Below are 22,490 nucleotides of genomic sequence, written 5' to 3' on the forward strand. Positions count from 1 at the left end.
GGCGTATGACAGTTTGATTTTATTTTTATAGAGAGGATTGTACCAAGGTTAATGCAATCATTTTGTCATACTTTTTAAGGCCTATTCCTGATCATCTTTTGACTGGTTGGAGATATCACATAGTGTTTTAGGAAGCTGTTCTTTTCAAAATTAGGTTATGGAATATTTTCCTAATAGTTTGAACAATGAGGCACATCAGTGATGATATCACCAGGAAATAAAAATTTTAAATGACATTGCTGCAAGTCCTCTAGAATGATTTGAATTTCTACCTTAAAAACTATATTTTTAAAGTTAAAAGCATATTTAACCTACAGTTCTTGCAAATCACCCAACACTGAAATTAAAGTTTAGTGGAATTAATAAAAGAGGAGCAAATCACTTTTGCATGATCGAATCAAAGAAATATCTTGTATATGATTCTTAAAGTAATATCTTAAATTAAAATCAGAGGTGTGAATATTTATACCTTTCCTTAAAGTAATGAAACAACAAGGCAGTTTTGGAGCCTTCAAGCAGACTGGGAAAAGATAATTCCCTAGGGTGACCAGTAGTGATCAGCAATGAAAAGTCTTCAGATATTAGCTGTCTAACTTATGCCATTGATAAGTTGCTATTGCTTCACAAATAACCTGAAGGGAAAGTGATTGCTTTTTCCAGATTTAGTAGATAGGATATTCTGGATTTCTTCTTTTTCTTTACATCTTCAAAAAAGTAATTTCTTTGTATAAGTTTGTATTAGAGTATATCCATCTGAAGAACTGATTTATGAATGGAAATGTTTCTAAAACTAAACAAATATTTATTAAGTTTCATGAATACCAAACTGATATCTTGATATATAAATTTTAAAATAAATTGAAAATTTTTAAAACCAGACAATGTCATCAAGACCAAAAAATGATTCAAATAAAAAGGTAATAAGAATGCTCTGCTTGATAATGAAGTAAAAGGGAGACAAAGATTATATCAAAAGGTTTACTTAGAAATCCAACAAATATGCTGTTATAGAAGGAGATACAGCAGAAAGACTAGTAAAATGTCCAAGGCACAATTTAATCAATACTTTCAAAAAAGCTTCTTTTAAGATAATGAGAACTTACATTTATTTTTCAAGAGTCAACAGAAATATCGTACAAACTATGTTTTCTCTTACATAAATAATATGTGCTTAGTGTACAGAAGTTCTGTGATATGAATCAGGGAATTTGAACAAGGTATCAATTAGTTATGACTCAAATAAGCAAAAAACTGCAAACTTACAACAAGATGAGATGCATTTTTTTAAAGTTAATATTATATCTTTTGGGATTTATAATGCATTAATTTACATTTTCAGTCTAAAGCATATCAAGCAGCATCAAAAGCTTTACTATGGAAAATAAATCATCCTAAGCATCTGGAAATTTCTGATACTTGGCGACACTTAACTGGCAGGAAAATTTTCCATGTGAACTTTAAGATTGTTTATAACTGTTAGATTTTAACTCTAAAAAACAACCGATAACATAACTGGGAATTAGCTCCCTATAAGTAAAAAATTCTCATAATGAAGAAAAGAATCTTAAATGCAAAATATCTTTAATACATCTTATAGAAGAAACATATCTTCCATTTTGCATACACATAATACAAATGTGTTCTTAAACAACTACATATCATATCTCATTATTTTTGCATGATACTTAAGTTACATCATTTCTTTTGTCAACCTTATATTCTGATTTAGCTTTAATGACCAAAATGCAAATTATTATGTGGAAAAACAAATGGGAACTAGAGAAAAGAATGTGACAAATTACTAAAAAGAATGAAGACATTATATGAAAGGGAACATGTAAAGGAATAAAATTATAAATGTTTCACTCTGATTTCATTCTCAAAATATGGAACTTTGAGCAGATCACTCATCCTCTCTGGTCACAAACTCTTGATTTAAAATATAACCTCTTATGTCCTAAATATCAAGAAGTAAGAATAAACATCATCAAAAGATGCACAATACTCTGAAAACATTTAATATACCTGAAATAACATCTGGGTTATCACAGCATTATAAGAAAGCACCATTATTGACTTTCAGAAATGGGAGAATACAGAAATGCAAAAAATTGCCTTGGACTTTTCTGTACTTAATAATATAGTCGAATGTAAATTTTTGAAAGAACTGTGCAAAAAATGTTAAGTGAAATATAGGGCCACTCATTCTTTTACTAATGTATAAAAATAGTCTGTTCATAAGTCCTTATTATCCTATCAATAGTCTAGTGACGATAGGGAAATGAGGTCTACCTGCAAAACATATTTTCCTCTACAATAAAACAAAACTAAAGCATCTTTAAAGAAATTTAGTATTTTTTCTGTCCTATCATATTAGTGTTAATAGTTGAACATAATATTATGAATAATATAAATATTCCAGTTGGTTTCTAATTACATACCCTGTTCAAATATCATTGTGAATTTTTATATTTGATAAAGGTTTCAATATTACATATAGTCTTGCCTTTCTTGACTTTTTACAAATATTCTTTGACTTTAAATCTTCTTTGAACACAAATTGCAGGATACTTGGAAAGACTAACTGACTAATTCTGAAGAAGAAAAAATTATGAACCAAGAAAGCTTACATTTTATCATGTTACAATTACAGAGAGAAAAATAAAACTATATTTTATCTTAGCAGTTACTTCAACTTCATAAAATATTTAATATGGATTAATGGACTGTTGAAAATATTTTATTGTTGCAGGTAGTATGCTCAATTTATCTATTATATCTTTTGTTTTAAATTTATTGTCATGTTATATATATGCCATTATGAAAATGGCTACAATTTTCTTTCTCTCTCAAGAGTAATCATAGTTGGTATGATACTTGTATTTGTTCACTATCTGAAGCTTAGAAGAATGTTTCCCAGGATGTCAGATTTCAAATCTATTTACATTCTTTTTCTGTCTCTGATTTATGAATTGTCCTACCTATTCCTCCATTTGCCACCAGGAGAATGAATATATCTAAGTATTCTGTTATTAAAGTCTCAAAATTCAGTTACCATGCATTTCTTTGAGATCATGCAGTCACATCCTAAATAGATGAAGTTAACCTTCTCAATTAAATATGTGGAATCTTTATAGAGCATTCCTATTAAAATGAATGCAAGATAAGAATGTAATAGGAGTCTAGTACTAAGAAAGTGTTATCTTAACCAAAAGGAGAGTATAAGCATATTTCTTGTTATTGTTTATTGAGTATGTGGTCCTTGGCTAACTGTATATGTATATTAACTATGCTCCTCACAACAGCCCGGCAATTATTATTGCTAACAACAAATTGGAGAAGAAAAGAGTGCATCTTCCCTAAGAACATATCATATAATGAGGAATGACAGAATAAAATTTGATTATTTGTCTGACTGATGTCAAAATGTCTTGTTTGTTCATTATACCATTCTGATCATTACCAACATCTTTAAAAGAATACTATAATATAAAAAATGAGTTGAGGAAAAATTAAAAGTATTCCTCATTCTGTGGTTTCTGTCTTCCAGTGAAACTGCAATTTTGATGTTAACCTTCTCTAATGTATATAATTAAATATTATTATGGTATATTAAAAAGTATACATACTATAGAGCTATGTATATTGAGAGAATAAATACCATTTTTTTTAGATACTAATGCTAACTTGACTCTTGAGAATTGGTACTTAATACAGGACAGACATTGATGATCCAATATAAAAACACATTTTAGTGAAAATTACATCAGCACTATACTACAAATTATTTTCATTTTATTGCATTCAGAGTTTTATGTAAAAATATGATTTTATTATCATGTATAATCTGAGGTATAAACACAAACTTTTCAGGGAAATAGACCTGAGTTTAAATCCTGGTCTTATCACTAATTAATGTGAGATCTTGGGCAGTTACTTAACCTTACTGATTTCATGTTCCTAATCTGTAAAATAGAAGGAAAAGTTTTATTCTTTCAATAAATTTTATTGAGAACTTTATACAAGATAGAGTTCTAGTACTAGAGGCAGATCACCTAGAATGAATGAATGAATGAAAAAGGTAGTGATGGGTACTGAGGCAAATATGTAGTTCTCTTCTTCACAGTGCTTACAATCTAGTAGGAGAGACATTTGAATATAATTAAATAAGTGACTTAATAAATGTCTGATAAACAGCCAGGAGTGGCAGCACATCTGTAATCTCAGCTACTTGGGAATCTGAGGCAGCACAATAACAAGTTCAAGGCCAAGCTTGGAAGCTCAGTGAGACCATGTCTCAAAAAAAAAAAAAAAAAAAAAAAAAAAAAAAAAAAAAAAAAGAAATGGGGATGTTTCTCCACAGTTAGAGTTTCCCTGGTTTCCATACTCAGTATGGGGGGGGGGATATCTGATAAAGGCTATGATGTAGGCAGTACTGATAGTGAGTTGTTCAACTTGATGGTTTTTCAGTTTTATGATGCAGAAAGGTGATGTGTGTTCAATAGAAACGGGAATTAAAAATTTGACTCTTAATGTTCCCTGGGCTTGTGATGTGTGGTTTGACACTCTCTCATAATACTGGGCAATGGCTACCAACCTCAGCTGTCAGTCATTCAGGATCATGAGAGGGAACAACTCATACTCCGCAGTACACAGTGCTGACAACATTTTGAACACAGGTATTTAAAAAAGTGAGATATTCAACTCTTCATTCTAAAATAATCTTTAGATGACTTCGTGCAACTCTAGCCTAAGTAAGTTTTCTGAGCACATTTAAGGTAGACCTTGTTAAACTATGGCGGTTAAGGGTATTACATGCATTTTTGACTTAGGATATTTTCAACTAAGGATGGAATTATTTTGGCATTTAATTCTGTCATATGTCAACAAGGATATTTAACAATGTATTATTGAAAAATAGAAGCTCAAAACTAATTTTAGGTGGTTAGACATTGCTTCCTAAAGGAAGTGATGTAAAAGCTGATGTGAATGATGTGTTCGGGTTCAATCATATCAACAGGAGAGAAAGCTTTTAGAATGTTCCAGAAAGAGGGACTGGGATCTGTGGAAGCCCAGAAATGACAATACATAAAATGTTGGAGAAATTGATATATATCAGAATGGCTGCGATAGACTTGGGAAATAGACTTGGAAACAATCACTATTTAGATGACAAAGTCTTGGTCAAAGAGAACACCCATCTGGTATGTATAGAATGAGATTAATAGAAAAGCTAGCAAAAAATATTGAATAGTTCTGGCAATATATTAGACAAATGAGAAATGTTAGATAAAATAGCAACCAAACATTTTAATATGTAGGTGAATACGTACGAAAATAATATAAATTTTCAGAGACCAGAAAATAAAAGGGGTTGAAAGTTAAGAGTAAATGAACTACAATAACCACTGTTTGTGTGTGTGTGTGTGTGTGTGTGTGTTTGTCTCTTTGTGTAAATTTGCCTCTAAAGGCAGTAATGAAAGCTAGAGGTAATATAGATGTTTGGATTTTAATTTCAATATGGGACTAGACATAGTTCTTCAGTTCTCCATAAGATATGCATTTCAACATAAACTCAGGATGCTCCATGTCTAGACCCTGAGTGTAGAGGTGGATTAGATAACATGTCCTCCTAGCACAGACAATGTCTCACCTACACACGGAGTGGGGAAAAAAATTGTCTCACCTGAAAATTATAATCATGAATCTGTGTCACAAACTCTACTCTCTATGATATAGGTATTAAGGTAAAAATCAGTCCAGGTTTGTAGTATTTCAGAGGCATGGCAGGATGTTTACGGACATAACTATAAGAAAGTCTCAAGATTTTCAGAAGTGGCAAAAATTCAAAATTTAAAATTATAGATGTACTAAAAATTCAAAATTGCAAAAAGAAAAATAAAAAAATAAAAATAAATTTAAAATATGAAAAAGAATCTGATGTGTAATGTTCAGCAGATAAGAGGATTAGCTTCATGAGAGCTTTAGATATTTAAAAATTATATCTGTAAAGACTTTATATCTTTATATTTATATAATTTATATAATTGAAATCTGATAGGCAGTATAAAATAGATGTCAAAATATATTTAAAAGGTAAAGATAAATATTGAAATCATACAAAAATACAAGTTGAGGGGAGAAATAGAAATAAAAATGAACAAAATAGGAAATAGAAAAATGAAAACTAGTGTCTCAGACTTAGGAACTGCAAGGGCACATTAAATTAAAAATCGGTGTATTTCAACAGACATTTACCATACTGGAAGATCTGATGACATTTCCCTGGTCACAGTCCAAAGATTAAAAGTAATTATTATAGCATTTTTGAAAATGTAATTCAAAATATTCATAACTTTATCTAAATAGTTCAGTACAGTGGCACATGCCTATAATACCAGCTACTTAGTAGGCTGAGGCAGGAGAACCATAAGTTCCCAACCAACCTGGGCAACTTAGCAAGACCCTCCCACAAAATAAACAATAAAAAGGACTGGGATGTATGGGATATAATTCAGTGGTAGAACAGCCCAAGGGTCAATCACCAATACTACCAAAAATTAAAAAAAGGTAATGTAAAGGAGATCAAGAATCAAGGATAGAGGTTAGAATAAAAGGCTCTAAAATTAAATTAACAGTTCTAAAACTGTGAAAGACATAAAATATAGATAGTAAAATTCACAGATAATACCTTGGGATTTCCCAGAATTTGTGAGAGACATGGCTTTAAATTCAAGAAATACAGTCTATCCTCAGATAAGTAAAAAGTAGTTCATATATAGAAACATTGTAATAAAACATGGGAATGACATTTATAAAACCTGAACTCACCTGCAAATATTAAATCTGGAGTGAAAATTGTGCCCATTCCATACCATCCCACAAAAATAAAGTGAGAAATATTTAGAAAGTAATTTATCTGCTTTCTCAAAGAAAAATAGTTCAAGAATATCTGATAAGGCAGGGACAGAGGAGTAAGAAAAATTTCAGAGGGAAACCAAGAACTATTCTGTGAAGGCAAGAAAAAGTGTTTCCAGGTTAGCCATTTTGAGGGCTGCTTAAATAGTGAGAAACCAGAGGTACTCTATATCAGGTTAAAGAAAAGTCCTTGCTGAGTTTGGCAATCAGTTTAGGTAGAGTGGTTTGGAACAAAAGCAAATTTCTAGTCTATGATAGATGGAGTAAAATATGAATATATATCATTTTATGTAAAATTTCTAAGAAATTTAAATGTGAGAAATATAATAAATGTGATAGCAGTGAGAGCTATAGATCAAAAAGAATTATGCTTTGATCTTTTTTAAGAAGGGAAAAGTTGAACTTACAGAAATATTGATGGGAAGAAATGAGTTAAATTAGAATCAAAAACATAGTAAAGACACATTACATTTTCTGTTTTTCTGCAGATTTTAGGGCAGCAGAAAAATTTTCATTCCAAAGAATGAATTAATATCTAACAGGGGTAGTTCTCTCTGGCAATTAAAACAATTAGTAATAAAATAAACCAATGCTCAGTTTAATCCTGAAGTCGATAATTAAACAATGCATTTAGATTCTAGCATTCCCAGAAATGATTAAAGTAACAACCTTAGTAAATTAAAAATGTTCAATGAAATGTGGCAGATAAAATCAAGAATGATTAATGATTAATTTAGTTTCTATAAAAGTACAAAATACATCTGAAGTATCTCAAGTAAATTAATTGTCACATATTTTTAAGTCTGTATTTCAGAAAATTTCAATATTTTTATATTGTGCATAATACTACACTTTCCATGAAAGAAGGAATAAAACAATTTGGGGGGAAATTACAACCCTTTAAAATTACAGAATATTAAAAACAATTTGTCACATGGTATTTTACCCTATTTTCTCATTCTTATTCATATTCGGTGATTATTAATTGTAGAAATGTGTAGACACATAGAACAGAGACTTCTGTTCCCTGAAAGAGTGGTCAGATTGAGGTGCTTTTTTTCACTTTCCTTTTTGCTACTGTAAAAAATAGCACATTATCAATAAGTAATTTTTATCAAATTGCTTATACACATTGACTTTTTAGCAAAAATTACATGGTTTGGTATTCCTTATTCCTACCTCCATGTTTGATTGGTTGATATCAATTTTCGATGTTGATATTTTGACCATGTTTACACTATTCAGGCAATTGCCTTTTCTTTTACATACAGGAAAAGCAGAGCACTCAGGAGAAAAAGTAAATAACACTTGTAATGAATCATAGCTTGGCTATCTCCAAAAATAAATTAAACTTGATATTATATCAAAGTAAAATTACATTGGTTATACCAAAGTATAAAGGATCAAGATACAGTTACATATACACACAATTTTATTTATTTCTTGTGTTCTACCACTGGACTACATCCCCAACCCTAAAATGGTTTCTAATCTTCACTCTTGCTCAATCTAGTTATAGAACTTTCCCCTCACATATAAAAACACAAGTGTTCCAAGCAATCAAATTTTATTGAGCTTCTCACTGCCAGACCTTGATTGCAAGTGAGAGATCAGTGTCAATAAATGAGGAACTTCAGACATCACTGGAACTAGCCCATATTTTTCTATGTTACCTGACACAGAAAACATACAAAGCCACTACATAAAAAGAAGGTAGAAAAGGAAGAACGTACTCAATGAAATGTACCCATGAGAATTATAGAAATACAATCAGGGGTAAAGTGATAGCTATGTCTGATGGCTTACCCATGTTTACTACTGCATGTTTACAGCAAAAGAGTACTGGTTCCTATATGCAAGCTTTCATTACTACAAGACAGAAAGTGAAAGATAGGGTTCCAAATACATTATTGTACTTCAAAATATGATTGTCTATTTATGAAATTATACATACCTATTACTGTTGCCAATTCTCAAAGATAAATTTTAAAATTTAATCAAGGTTGATAATTGTAAATTAATTTAAATTCTTTTTATATAAATTTATATTTATACAAGTTTTATTATTTAAAATGGTTTTACAGATATTAACCTATTAGTAGAATTAAGAAACAAAAGAAAGAGTATTACTACTAGTTAGCCAAAGAGAAAGTAATACAATTACATTTTATTCAGTGTGTTTGTGGTTCCTATTCAATCTTTTCTTTTTTTTTTTTCCTTTTGGTACCAGGGACTGAACTCAGGGGTACTCAACCACTGAGTCACATCCCCAGCCCTGTTCTGTATTTTATTTGGAGACAGAGTCTCACTGAGTTGCTTAGGGTCTCACAAAGTTGCCAAGGCTGACTCTGAACTGGCATTCCTCCTGCCTTAGCCTCCAGAGTCACTGGGATTACAGGCATGTGCCACCATACCTGGCTCCTATTCTCTTTATGAAAAAACTATGTGTAGTTTTATTACTGCTATTTTACATCTAAAAATTGAAATACATTTCAAGAATATTAGTTTTTATTTTTTAAGTCATCCTTAAGCAAGAAAATAAAAATAAGAATACATACAATACTTACAAAAGAATTAATAAACTTGATTAATATCACCTACCTATCCAACTGCCTTTTTTTTTTTTTTTTGGTATCAGGGATTGAAACCTGGGGTGCTTTACACTAAGCCACATCTCCAGCCCCCTTTTAAAATTTTATTTTGAGACAGGATCTCTAAATTTCCAAGGTTCACTCTGAACTCTTGATCCTCCTTCCTCAGCCTCTCCAGCCATTGGGATTACAGACATGGGCCACCATGCCCAGCCATTCACCTAAATTTTACCAAACAAAAAAGACCTACTCTCCTGGTATTCATGGATGAATTCTATAAAACAATCATTTCTATACCCTATAGAAAATCTCAATAACTTTCAAAGAAAGAATCTACAGATTTTTTCCCTCATATCACAATTAAATAAAATTAATATCACTTTAATTTGAACAGTAGAAAATCACAAAAGACTGACATACATTCTTCCTGATTAAAATATTTTGAAAGAAATTTTTGATATATCAGCAATATTTTCTAATTAATTCTTGTTATGATACACCACTTGAATTTTCTTTACTAAAAATGAGACATTTTACTTCCTTCCCAGATATTCCTTTTCTCGTTTTCCTAATATAGTTTTGTCATTGCTTCTAACCATACCCTGAGATAACCAGATCTTACATTAGTATAACAATATATTATATTCTATAAAGTTGCATAGTATATTATTTATTTACAATTTTATTTTAAAGCTTTTAAAACTTTAAACTTTCAGCTTACAATATATTCTAGTTACGAGGAAGTCAACTTATAAGTTTAATTTTAAAAAATCAAGAAACTGCTTAAACATAGTAAATGGAAGTAGTGAGCAGAAATCTTGGCTCAGGGCTGCAAATGGGTCCACTGGTAGTAGTGGAATGAGCAAGGTAGAATAATTATATTTTCATTATAAGGATTTATATATTATCTGTTTTTCTTTAACTAAATATGTATACATGCACACATATACACAAATGTATCCTGTTTAAAAATTGGTAGTAGAAATTGACTAGCATATGAACGTAAATGGACCCAGATTGTGATGCAGTTCTGCTGCAAAATGATTTATACACACCAAACAGGAAGTGTAAAAATTATTATTTTTTAAAAATGTAGCAGTCCCTAGGAGACTCACATAGGATCACATTAGGTACAGAGGGTTTGGGGTTTTTTTTCCCCTCTTTCTCCTAACCTCTGAGTGCAAAAACTTTGCTTTCTTTTCTTTTCTTCCCTTCAGACCCAGCATCTAGAACAGAGTGGATAAAAATGCCAGACCTAGTCTAATATGGGAAACACATTATAAGAAGATTATAAGAAAACAATATTTGAAGAACAGATCAATAAAACTCTGCACTTGAAGTTCTGAACAGGAAACTGGCTCAGGATAACTCACAGGAGTTACATCCTGGTTTTCTATCTGGCAGTGCATCTAGGGTAGGGTCTCAACTTCACTTGCCTCAGGTCTGCTTGAATTCTGGAAAAGGGTTCCTTAAAGATATGAGCACTAACTAATGATTCAAATATGGTCAGGTTGTCTACATATGGGCTACTGAACAATGTAAGGCCAGTCTCCTAGAATGTTCAGCAGTGGAGGAATTTGCTGTCTTTCTCTTTTGCAGTAGAATGTGGTCATTTTGTTGAAAACTGGAAGGAATAAGTGAGACAAATACAAATGACAGTTGATGACTGGGGCTGAGGAGCCAAGAGGAGGAGCCATTTTTATAGACAAACTGGAGCCCTAAAATACACTGCATCAAAGTACAGAGAGCAGTTAAGACCTTACAGCCACTCTAAAGACAGATTTGAACATCAATAATAAAAAAAAGTTACACTGACAAAAATCACTTACTGACGCATTGGTTGCATCTGAGACAAGTATGCATGGAACCTCTGTTTTCAAAATGCCACCTCAGCATCATAAACTGGTATGTTCACTGAATCAATATAGGACTTCAATCTGATACCTTTCAAAGAGTAGGTTTAATATTTAGAAAAGGAAGTATTTGAAAAATGGTATTTTGGGAATTTTTTCAGATGGACCAACTCCAATATTATATATATATATATATATATATATATATATATATATATTCACATTTGAGAGTAGAAAAGTATTTGGAAAACAAAAGACAAATTGATATCCAGCTTTTTATTCAAGGACCATTATGTGCCACCCACTATCTAGATTTCTATATCTATTTGTCTCATTTGACTCTGTGTATATATGTGTATATGCATGCACATACACATGTGTGTTTTGCCAATGAGAAAATCAAGTAGCTGAAGTCACTAATGAATTCATTCTTACTCTTGATTACTCTTGATAGAAATTTAAAGGGCTGTACTTCTGGAGCTAGAATTATTATGACCTACTGTCTGGTGAGGCATCAGCTTATTTCCGGTAGTGCAAAGCTTTAGATAGGATGGAAAAGCAAGAGCAAGTGAGGGTGGAAGGGATGTAATAGAGAGATACTGTAAGAAGTTAGAAGAAAGGGATTAAATAATAGTCATTAGAAATGTGTTTCACAGGAGCTGAGGATATAGCTCAGTTGGTAGAGTGCCTTCTTGCATGTACAAGGCCCTGGGTTCAATCCCCAGCATTACAAAAAAAAAAAAAAAAAAAAAAGTGTCTCACGAATCTGGATGCATATTCAAATCATCTGAATACATTTTAAAGACTACTTACACCAATAACCACTTGAGGCTGAAAGAGTCAAGCAAAGATTTTCCCCTAGATCCTTTCGAGGAAGCTCTGCTGACAGATGAACTTAAAGATTTCAGAACTATGAAAGATTGAATATTGTATTAAGCCATCATGTTTGTGGCAATATTTTTTGTGGCAGCCCTAACAAATCCTAATTTGTAAGGAATTCTGAAATTTGAGTTTAAATTCTCTTATCTTGATTTAGATTAGTCCTCACATGAGGTGTTTTCCTCCAAAGTTCAGATTCCTGTACTCCATCTAAGACTTTTGAATGGGAATCTTTGAGGGAGAAGAGGGAGGAGTCTAGGAATTTCGACTGCAACAAGTACTGCAGATGATTCAGATCCTCAAGCAAGAAATTGGGGAAAGGCTGAGTTAGGCCAAAGATATAAAAACTCTTTTTAATAATTTCTGGCTATTACTTCTAATAGATATGCTTAATCTACCACTTTTCCTCAGACTGGGTCCTATTAATCAAGTATGTACAAAAGAGATAACTGAAAAGATAATACAAAATAATACCATATACTTATAAGGATAACAAGAAGATAACTTAGCATGAGGTGTATATCATCTCTAAACAAAATAATATGAGTTTTCAAATAAAGACATATGGGACAAGGGGAAAAAAACAACAGAATAAAACAAAACTAACATTTTGATCTCAGAATATTGACGATGAATTTTTAATTAAGGAGCGATAGGGAAGATAAATTTAAAAAAAGAGGAAAAAGGACAATAATATCGCCTCAATTTTTATGCTGAGGAAAAATTTTGAGACTCTAAAGAGGCATAGTTTCTGCAAATCTCTGGGACAATAGTCTTAAGATAAACTTGTTTAAAAAAGCACATTGTCAGTAACTATAAAAATACTATTTGATCATGAAGAAAATAAACCACTTCATTCTAAATGAACTTATTATTTGCTGATGCAAGTTTTCAGTAACTACATATCATGAAAATGCCCTGCAGCATTCCTCTATTTTTATCAACAATTTGAGGAATCTTCTCACAATAATTGAAATTATTATACATACAAATTATAGGTGGAATGAGTAGTAGTTGGTTCGAAAAACTTCATTCGCAGAACTCTAATTATCAGATCAGTTTTCCACATGCTATTTTTAATTGACAACAAAAAGGTTCACACCCTTGCTATTATTGTCTTAAAATTCATGCTTAGCAAATCTTTGAATTACACAAAGGTGGGTGATACCATTAGTATGGTGAACATTGGATTCAAATTGCAAATCTGCATGTAAGTGTTGTAAGAGATTAGAGGACTATAAATCTCAGTGTGTAGTAGAGCTAATGACACTCAGCACATATTCTGAATTGCATGGATAAGGGAAAATCAGAAAAACATCAAAATAAAACTTTTTAAAACCTTAGAAATATAAACAATTGAGGTAGCCAAAGGATTAATCTAATTTATAAAAAAATTCTTAGGTATTTTAATTGACTGAAAACTCAATATGTCAATTGTACATGAGGCACCTATTCAAGTCTACCTTAGTAGATGCCTAAAAACTCAATTAGTGAAGCTAATTAGTCCACTATTATTTATTATATGAAAAGAGCATACTATTATTTTGTTTATTTATAGGCTATGAATTTGCTAATTTTTCAAAATTCTAATAAAAACATAAAATTTACCATTTTAACGATCTTAATTAAACATTTCACAGATGTTAGCTATATCAGGATATAGTGCAAGAGATCTCTACAACTTTCAAATTTTACAAAGCCAAAATTATAAACATTAAACATCAACTTCCCATGTTAGGTCATGAATTTTAATATCACTAAAAATCCAAATTAATTCATAGTAGGATGATTGGTAGGGAAAGATCCTGCCAACATGGATATGTAAGGAAAAGTTGAAGGAAATTGTTTAGCCTGCAAAGACAAGGATTTGGTAGATAAAATGGTGTTTTTGTTATTCTAAGAGTCAGACTGAGGACAAAAGTTATTGATATACAGAGTTAAACTTCAGAGGACAGAGCAAGTATCATTGCATAGAAATTTCAGGAAAACAGGCATTGTCTCCACAAAAAATGTTCTAACAATTGATTACTGTCCAACAATAAAATTAGCTACCCTATGAAATGGCTAGTTCTTTGTTCCTGAAAATATTCAGTGATGGAGCAAGAATCTCCAGAAACAGTTTTTACAAATCTCCTATATGTGAAAAGAGGTTAAATTAGATAGCATCTTTGTCAATTTCTAAAGTCTCTGATTCTCTTAGAGCAGACAACTAGGAATGAATGGGAATAAGCTCCAAACTTGCCGTGTCTACTGACTCATTAGTCTCCTTGTTTATAACGTTAAGAGTAAAAATGAATCATTTTTATTTGTTTGGAAATTTCCATACATTTAATAAATATACACACTCTGTGTATTGGTAGGCACATGATGATCTGCATAATGGGAGTCTAGATGGGAAAAAGAGAAAGGGAGAAGGCAGGAAGAATGAGTGAACGAAGAGAACAAACATGTAATAGTGGGATTGGTCCTGTTGCTATGGTGCTGGATCACTTAGACCTAATAAGAACAAGGATATGCCAAGTCTGCCCACATTCTGCCAGTATTTGGAACCATTCTGTAAAAGAAGAGATTACTACAAAAGTCAGCTTTGCAGAGACCAGTGGACCAACATTGTGGAAAGGTGTATTGACTCAAGGAAAAGAGAGTCACTGAAAATCATTCACAGAATTTTGTGAGTGCCTGAGAAAAGAAAAATAATCAGAAACCTCTCAGGAAATAGACTTGTCCTTTCACCCTGTCTCTAGGATAGAAGAAAGAACTGGAGAATGGTAACAGTTCCAGGAGATGCGTCGCTGGGAGAACAACCTGCTCACAACACTTGGGAAAGAAAAATAAATGGACCTAGAAAAAGACAACAAAACTGTTTTATTCCCTCAGATAGTAATGCAATTAAAAGGCAGCCTGGCTGACAAGGGGATTCTTTCAACTTAAAGCTAGGCTATATAGGTCCAATGGTAGGAAGGAAGAGGAATGGGGGAAAAACATTTTGAGCAATGTGCAGGGATCTAGCAGTGTGCAGGAAGAATGGAGAAAAATAAAGAGGAAAAAATGGAGGAGAAAGAATATAAGAAGAAAGCAGGAAGATAAAGGATAAAGAGAAGAGGAAGGGGTAAGGAATAGAAGGAAGAGAGAAGAGAACAGAGGGAGGGAGTTTAGGGGACTCTGCAGAGGGGTGGGACCCGGGCCTCCATAAAGGTCTCACAAAGAGTTTCTCAAAAGAGCTGCATTTCCCATGGGTCAAAGGATAGTGGTACTCAAGAAGCAAATGCAGGTTTCCCTAGACCTACTTTGAAAACTTCCTTCATCTCCTCTATCTGCCTAAAGAGCTGAGAATAGATTTGAAGAAAGGCAGAGAGTGAAACATGAGGACACATTCCCTTTTCTATATCAAGTTCCTAGAACCTCAAGTGTAGTAGCAGTGGGGGAGAAAGCTTTGCATAAAATATGTATAAAAATGGATTAGACTAAGTTACAGAAACCCGAACTGACCCCAGGCATTGTGTTTGCCAAGAACAGACTGAGAAACAGTCTGAAAAAAGTGTTTGGCAATCATCATATTTCATGTTAATTATATTGGATTAATTCTCATCATTAAACTTTTTATAGACACAGAGTTTTTTTAATAAAATAAAAACTATTTAGTTTATTAGGATTTTTGTTTTTCTGATAATTTGGGGAAAATAGCCTAGATATAAAATTTGCATTGATTTAACCTGATAATTTCTAGTGTGTACTCATCTCCTCTCCTTTCCTCTTTTCCTTGTCCTCTCTTGTCTTCATGTCTGGTATCTGTAAATTTCTTTTTTATATTCTTGGCTCCTCAAATATGTGGATTAAGCACACATAGAAGCAAGATGATGAATACAGGAAACAAAATTCTATTTTCAAGGATTAAAATGACCAACATCTATTGTGAACTGAGTGATGTTAACTTTGCAAACCCTAGTGGATTTTTATTTCTACTCCATTGAATCATCCTTCATATCTGCTAATAAACTTTAGGTAATTACTAACATGTAAACCTTTGAACAAATTGAAATTACCAATTTATATTAAAGCACACCTATGAAAACATAATAAACATAAGCTATGTTGAGATACTTGGAAGATAGAATAAGCCATGTATTGTTATACTAAGGTTTATAATAAATGACTATATTGTTTTGGCTTATAAATTTTCCAAAGGACAAAATGTATCTTTGAAATATTCTTGCATTTACTCATAAATTACCCTTATATTTAATTTTGTAATTTGGAAATGGAATGAAAACTTGTATAAATACTTGCTTCTTCCATCTTAAATTATTTTTGCATATGAACACAACTGTCAGAAAGTTCATGTAAGATAAAACCAAATATGCATGTTGGTTTCTTATAACGGTGGTTCTTATAATACAGTCCTTAGACTAGTAGTATAAGGATCAGTATCAACTGGATATTTGTTAGAATTGTAAATTCTTAGGCTCTACCTGAGGATTCACTGGATCAGAGACTCTGGAAAGGGGTGTAACAATCTGTTCTATTAGCAAGGCTTCTAGAAAACTTCTCCAACATTTGCTCAAGTTTGAGAATCATAGTCTCATGTTTTTCAAACTTGTGTGTACATCTATACCACTGGAAAGTATTTAAAACACTCATTTTTGGGATCTTCTAGAGAATTTAATTTAATGAGTCTGGAATAAGGTGTGGGCAGGTTATTTTAAATTTCCCCTGATAATCTTTTCATAGAGAGATATAGTTGAAAACCAATACTAGTCTTATCCCTGAAATAAGATTGCCTGTTCAGATACTTGACAAAAGGTCATCTTTTAGCACAGGCTTCAAAATTTGAATATGTCCCCTCTTATTTGCAGCATGTACTCACAATGTCTTCTTTACACATGAGACAACTACTAAAAATGTTAAATGATGACTTAAAGATTAAGGCAGAATCCTCAAAAGGCCTTCCTAATTATGTGAGTGTTTGCCCACATATAATCTAAATCTAGTGTGCAATTAACTTATAATGATAAATGCAAGTAAAATGAGTAAGGGTTATAAATAGATATTGGTGGATTCCACTGAAAATTTGACCCTGAGTTGTATCTTCATTTTTATCAGGAGCATTTCTAATCATAGATTTTGCATTTTTTAAATCTAAATTTTAATATTATTTTCAGAGTAAAAGGCTAGTATTAAATTTAACAAAGATTGTTCAGGGAGCTGAAGTGTGAAAAAAAAGTGATTACAGAATTTTCTGGTAGGAATAAATCTTAGGGAATCTGGCCTATTTCAAGAGCAAAAATGAAATATTGTCAGTTCAAATGTTATAAAGATCCTTAGTAAAATGGGGAACTAGTAGAACCTGAATTCATTTATAAACTAGCATCAGATATGTTAACAGATTTTAAAAAACTGCAGTCTTTATCATTTTTGCATATAGTGCAATGATAATTTCTGTTACAGAAATCTATTCTCCTCTACAACATTAAAAGTGACATTGGGCCTACTGGAGTTTCTCTGTCAGCTTCTGTCCCCATGTAAATTTTGATTTAAAATGACAATGTGAAAGGTGAATGTATGTTATTAAAGATGGGAACACATTTGGACATTTTCTTCATTGTAAAAAAGAAATGGTACTGAGACTAACCCCTGCAGGTGGTTGGCTGACACTGTAAAATGTGTCCATGATTCAGAATCAAAATATTTAGCAGCTAAATTGTCACAATGCATTATACTTGGTTGTGGGCTGGAGACGTCTATCAGAATGTGAGATCTGATTTATAAATTTTCAGGGATTATATGAGTCAGTTTTTAAGCACATGATATTATTAAAAATAATTAATTATCATAAATTTAAAAGGAAATAATGTTTAAAACAAATATAATAAATATCCAAAATTCATAATTTCAGAATAACTTTACTAATGGCTTTTAAAGCTATTTTAATTTATTGCATCCATATATTAAGGATTCATATATTTTCCCAATTTCATGTTTAGACAGTTTTATTGTGGGCAACTGGATATTGGCCATGATAGGTGTATTTATAGTCCCAAACAAGGAAACACCCTCAGAGTTCCACCCACCAGGATATTAAAACATTTACCAACATGCTAATCAATAAGGTCTATTATAGGTGTTTGTACATTAAAATAAGACATTCATGGAAATATAATGCTATCAAATGCCCACTTGTACCCATCGGTGAATCTCAAAACAAAGTCAACATGAAATGATTGGGTTTTAAATTCAAGCATAGTTAGATTCATAATCTAATCTTGTTAATAATCAGTTTGGGATCTCAAGCAGTTTGCTAAAAGTCTCTAAGTTTCAATAATTTTATTTCTAAAACACAGTAATGTATCTCATAGAATTGTAAAGATTCAATAAAAAATATGTCTCTGGTAGACTTTCCAATACTTCTTCCCCTCACTTCATGAAACATAAATGTCTGTTGGTATAATTGCTTAGAATATTCAAAGTTTAAGGCATTTTCCCTTCCTTTGATTCAAATAAAGTATCATTAGACTAAAGAATGATGTTTTTTCCCTAGACTTATTAAAATAAAATTCAAAAAATAAAATGAATCAGGCCAAAAACCTAATAGAAAATCTTAATGAGCACATTTCTGCTTTATATTGCTTTCATGTCATTGCTTATCTAAATTGGGACTCTGATTCTAAGACTGCTCTGTATTTATTTAATGTTTGCAGAGTATACAGATTGTTCACTACTCTTCTGCTATACCCTTGATGCACATGCTCAAAACAGGAAGGGAATCAAGTTTTTTGAAAATCATACAGCAGCCTAACCCAACAAGCTAACTTTTGGACCACAAGATTCATGTGGACTTTGGAAAGGAGATTATACTTCTCAACCCTTTATTAATCAGACTTGACATTTTACATGTAAAATGTTTACTTAAGTGTTTATTGTGTGATTTTTCTATTGCTTTCTTTTATACCACTTTTTTTCTTTACCATAACATTTAGTATTGTTTTATCTATACTTTATCCCATATTCATAGGTTATTAATTCAAACTGTACACAGTGACTTAATAGTCTATTTTAAGAATAATTTTAACAAAGAATAATTTAGGTAAAGAGAGAAGGCATTCTCTAAATAGTGACAATTCAATAAAGGGGTTTAAAAGATCTTATTTCCTACTGTTAATAGTATCATAACAGGATTAATTATTAAAATGTATACTCAATTGAATCATCATTATTATAATTCTTTATTGTTTTCCTTTCTAGGGATCAAATCCAGGGACTCTTACATGCTAGACAAGCTCTAACATGGAGCCATATCTCTATCTCTAATTGCGTTATACTTTTAATAAGCGTGCTCTATACCTCTCATTTATGGATAAAGTTTTCTAATAGTAATTTTATAAATCTATTGCCATGACTAAAATAAAGTGCTTCTTAGCAATCTTGGTTAATGTCTCTAATATGTTTGAATATATGTTATTGAGATAGATGATAATAACACATATGGAAACATAAGTACAAAAGAGAATAATTAAATTTGCAACTTAATACAATAATAAATTTTTACTGTTTTTAGAAGTCAGAGAATCAGTGGAAAGTGACTGGGAATGTTACCATCAACAAACATATTATCTTAAAGCAATAATGATCTTTGTGGGTCAGAATCATGACTACGTAAATGCAACAAATGATTTACTAACTATGCAGTCTCAGTCTAGATTGTTTATTGCTCTTAGAACACAACATATACATGCCAACCAGAAACACGTTTTCCTCATTTACTACGGTGTTACCCCTTGCATGACTTTGACAAATTTAATCATTATAGGCATAAGATTAATACCAAACACTTAAGAATGTCTTGTTAGCCTTATGTAACTCCCTCTTAATAGAAGCTGCAATGTTTGGATTCATTTGTTTTAGCAGAGGATGTTGCTACTGCTTCATGAATGTGTTATATTCTTAAGCTGTTGTTAAAGGACACACTCATGTCTGAAGGGCTATAATGAAAGTAACATATCTCTGCCTTGTTGACTTGTATTTATAAAGAAATAGCCTTTTAAGGGGATTACAGTGATAGAATGTTCTATCTGACAAGATCTCTACTAAGAGGATATTTCATTCACAACTTACCACAAGATGCCATTTCATCTGTCTGGTCACCGCAGTCATCTTCTCTGTCACACAGCCATGCTCTGGGAATACATCGTCCATTTCCACAAGAAAATTGGTCTGCCTGGCATGTTCTGGCTGTGATGATCAATTAAAATACAAAGACTAAATTTAGAGGCATTTTGAACCACATTAAGCATATAATAGAGCATACAGCATTTCTTTTACACATAAGACATTATGTTTCTCTACTAAGATGAAACATTTAAAAAGGAAATTTTATTTAATGTTTCACAGCACCAGCTTGCTTATCTTCTCTAAAGTTCACATTTTTGACCTTTAATTAAAATGACTGCTAAGTAACAAGATCTTCGACATTTCTCACACAATTCCATAAATGAAGCTATGAAATCATTATTTTAAAAATTTTGCCTGGCACATGCTTATGAATATATGATCAAATTAAATTCCACCCAGTTTTTGATTAATAAAAGAGAACTTTGTACAATATTTGCCAAAAACCAAGATAACTTTTGCTGTAATGTTAAGAGGAACCCTTGGGAGACTCTCAAGATATCTAGTTCCTAATCATGGAATCAGAATTGTCCTTTTCCTCTAACATTTTAAATACATTCACTTCTTAATCTCAAAATGGTCCACTGTATGGTGTGAGAATACAGAAAGCATTTTCTAAAACATACATTTAGCCTTAAGACATTTTTCTAAAGTTCACTTTTTGCACGGTTGTATAAATAAATGTATGGCTTTTAATCAAAGTATACTAATGAACTTTGCTTTGGGCTCCCTTAAGGGTTTCAATGAACACAAACATGGAACCTTACTTTCTATGTTAGCCAAAGGCAGTGGTTTAAAATTATTCAGTAAAGGGGTTATGTTCTACAGGGAATTTGATTGCCCTTTTCTATTACAATCAGGTCAACTTTTGAAAGCATGAAAGCCTAGATAGCTTCCCTGCCTCTTTCCCTAGGCCTTTGGTGGTTACACACTTTGTTTTTCTGTTTGATTTTCTTTCTACATTCCTTTCATCCTCTGAACAACTAATCTGTCTTCATGAGTGTCTGTAACCCATTCACACTTTCCTTTCATTAGACTAGAGAAAAAATGGAATATGTTTGGAAGAAGACACTGAAAACGGTGAGTATTTTGATTAAGTGAAGTTTGGATTGATGAGGAACACGAGAATCTGGGTTTCTGTAATCATAGAGAAAGATCTGGCATAGAGTATATACTTCCTCTTGTTTCTGGGCTTGCAGAATCAAAATGATGTGTTTCTGCTACATCAAGACACCTTGTGAACTTGAGAACTAATGCTTGGCACAGGGAATAGCTCAAACTGAAGTCAACCAAACATCCATAAATCAGAATTTCAGAGCTCAGAGGAAATAAGACATTAAGAGACCTATACAGAAAAAAGTGTATATGCAATGTAAAGGTATTTATCCATTATTAGTGAGTATTTTAAAGACCACTCAAGAAAAACAAATTAAAAATTTATTGGTTGATTTGATGTATTGGATTGGATATACTGTTGTAATTATAGTGTGTATAATTGAAAATATTAAAAGATTATTATAACATTTTGCTTTATGTGGATAAGGTTATCAAGTCTAAAATATTTTATGCAATGTCTGATTTTTTCCCATTTTTACAAATTGATCATTTATTCTAAATCAACAAGTTTTAAGTTTTCTAGCAAACATATGTACAACAGAATTTCCACAATTAAAATTTGAGGTAGAAGTAAAAATTTCTGTTGGATAATTTAGCTAATTCAACAGAATTTCTACTACATCAATCTAATGTTTGGAATAAGAACAATAATGTCCTTAGGTAATTTCTATGTAATTATGTCTACTTGGGAAAATATATGAACTTGTGCAAACTTAGAGAAAGATGTAGAGGAATACACACAAAGTATTGACTGAATTTACTTCATAGGAAGGGGTAGGAATAGAAAGGGGGGAAATTGATAATTTTATTCTTACAAAGATCTGTATTGTTTCTTTGGTTATAGTGAATACTTTTTACCTTTTCAGATTTGAGAGAAGTTTTATAAGAGGATATTTCAATTAAAATTAAATTTACCTAATCTAATATTCTTTTATTTGATATTCTTATATCAGTGAATTCTCTCCTAATA

General features: G+C 31.7%; 1 protein-coding gene across 1 annotated transcript in view; it reads right to left on the bottom strand.

Moving 5' to 3' along the window:
• Lrp1b (LDL receptor related protein 1B) overlaps positions 1-22,490 on the bottom strand; it is a 1,852,169-nt gene that overhangs the window by 727,381 nt on the left and 1,102,298 nt on the right. Inside the window, 1 exon segment of the mRNA XM_047543195.1 lies at positions 20,351-20,467. Coding sequence (XP_047399151.1) covers positions 20,351-20,467 — 117 coding nt within the window.

The sequence above is a fragment of the Sciurus carolinensis genome, chromosome 3 (genome assembly GCF_902686445.1).
Source record: "Sciurus carolinensis chromosome 3, mSciCar1.2, whole genome shotgun sequence".
Classification (NCBI taxonomy): domain Eukaryota; kingdom Metazoa; phylum Chordata; class Mammalia; order Rodentia; family Sciuridae; genus Sciurus; species Sciurus carolinensis.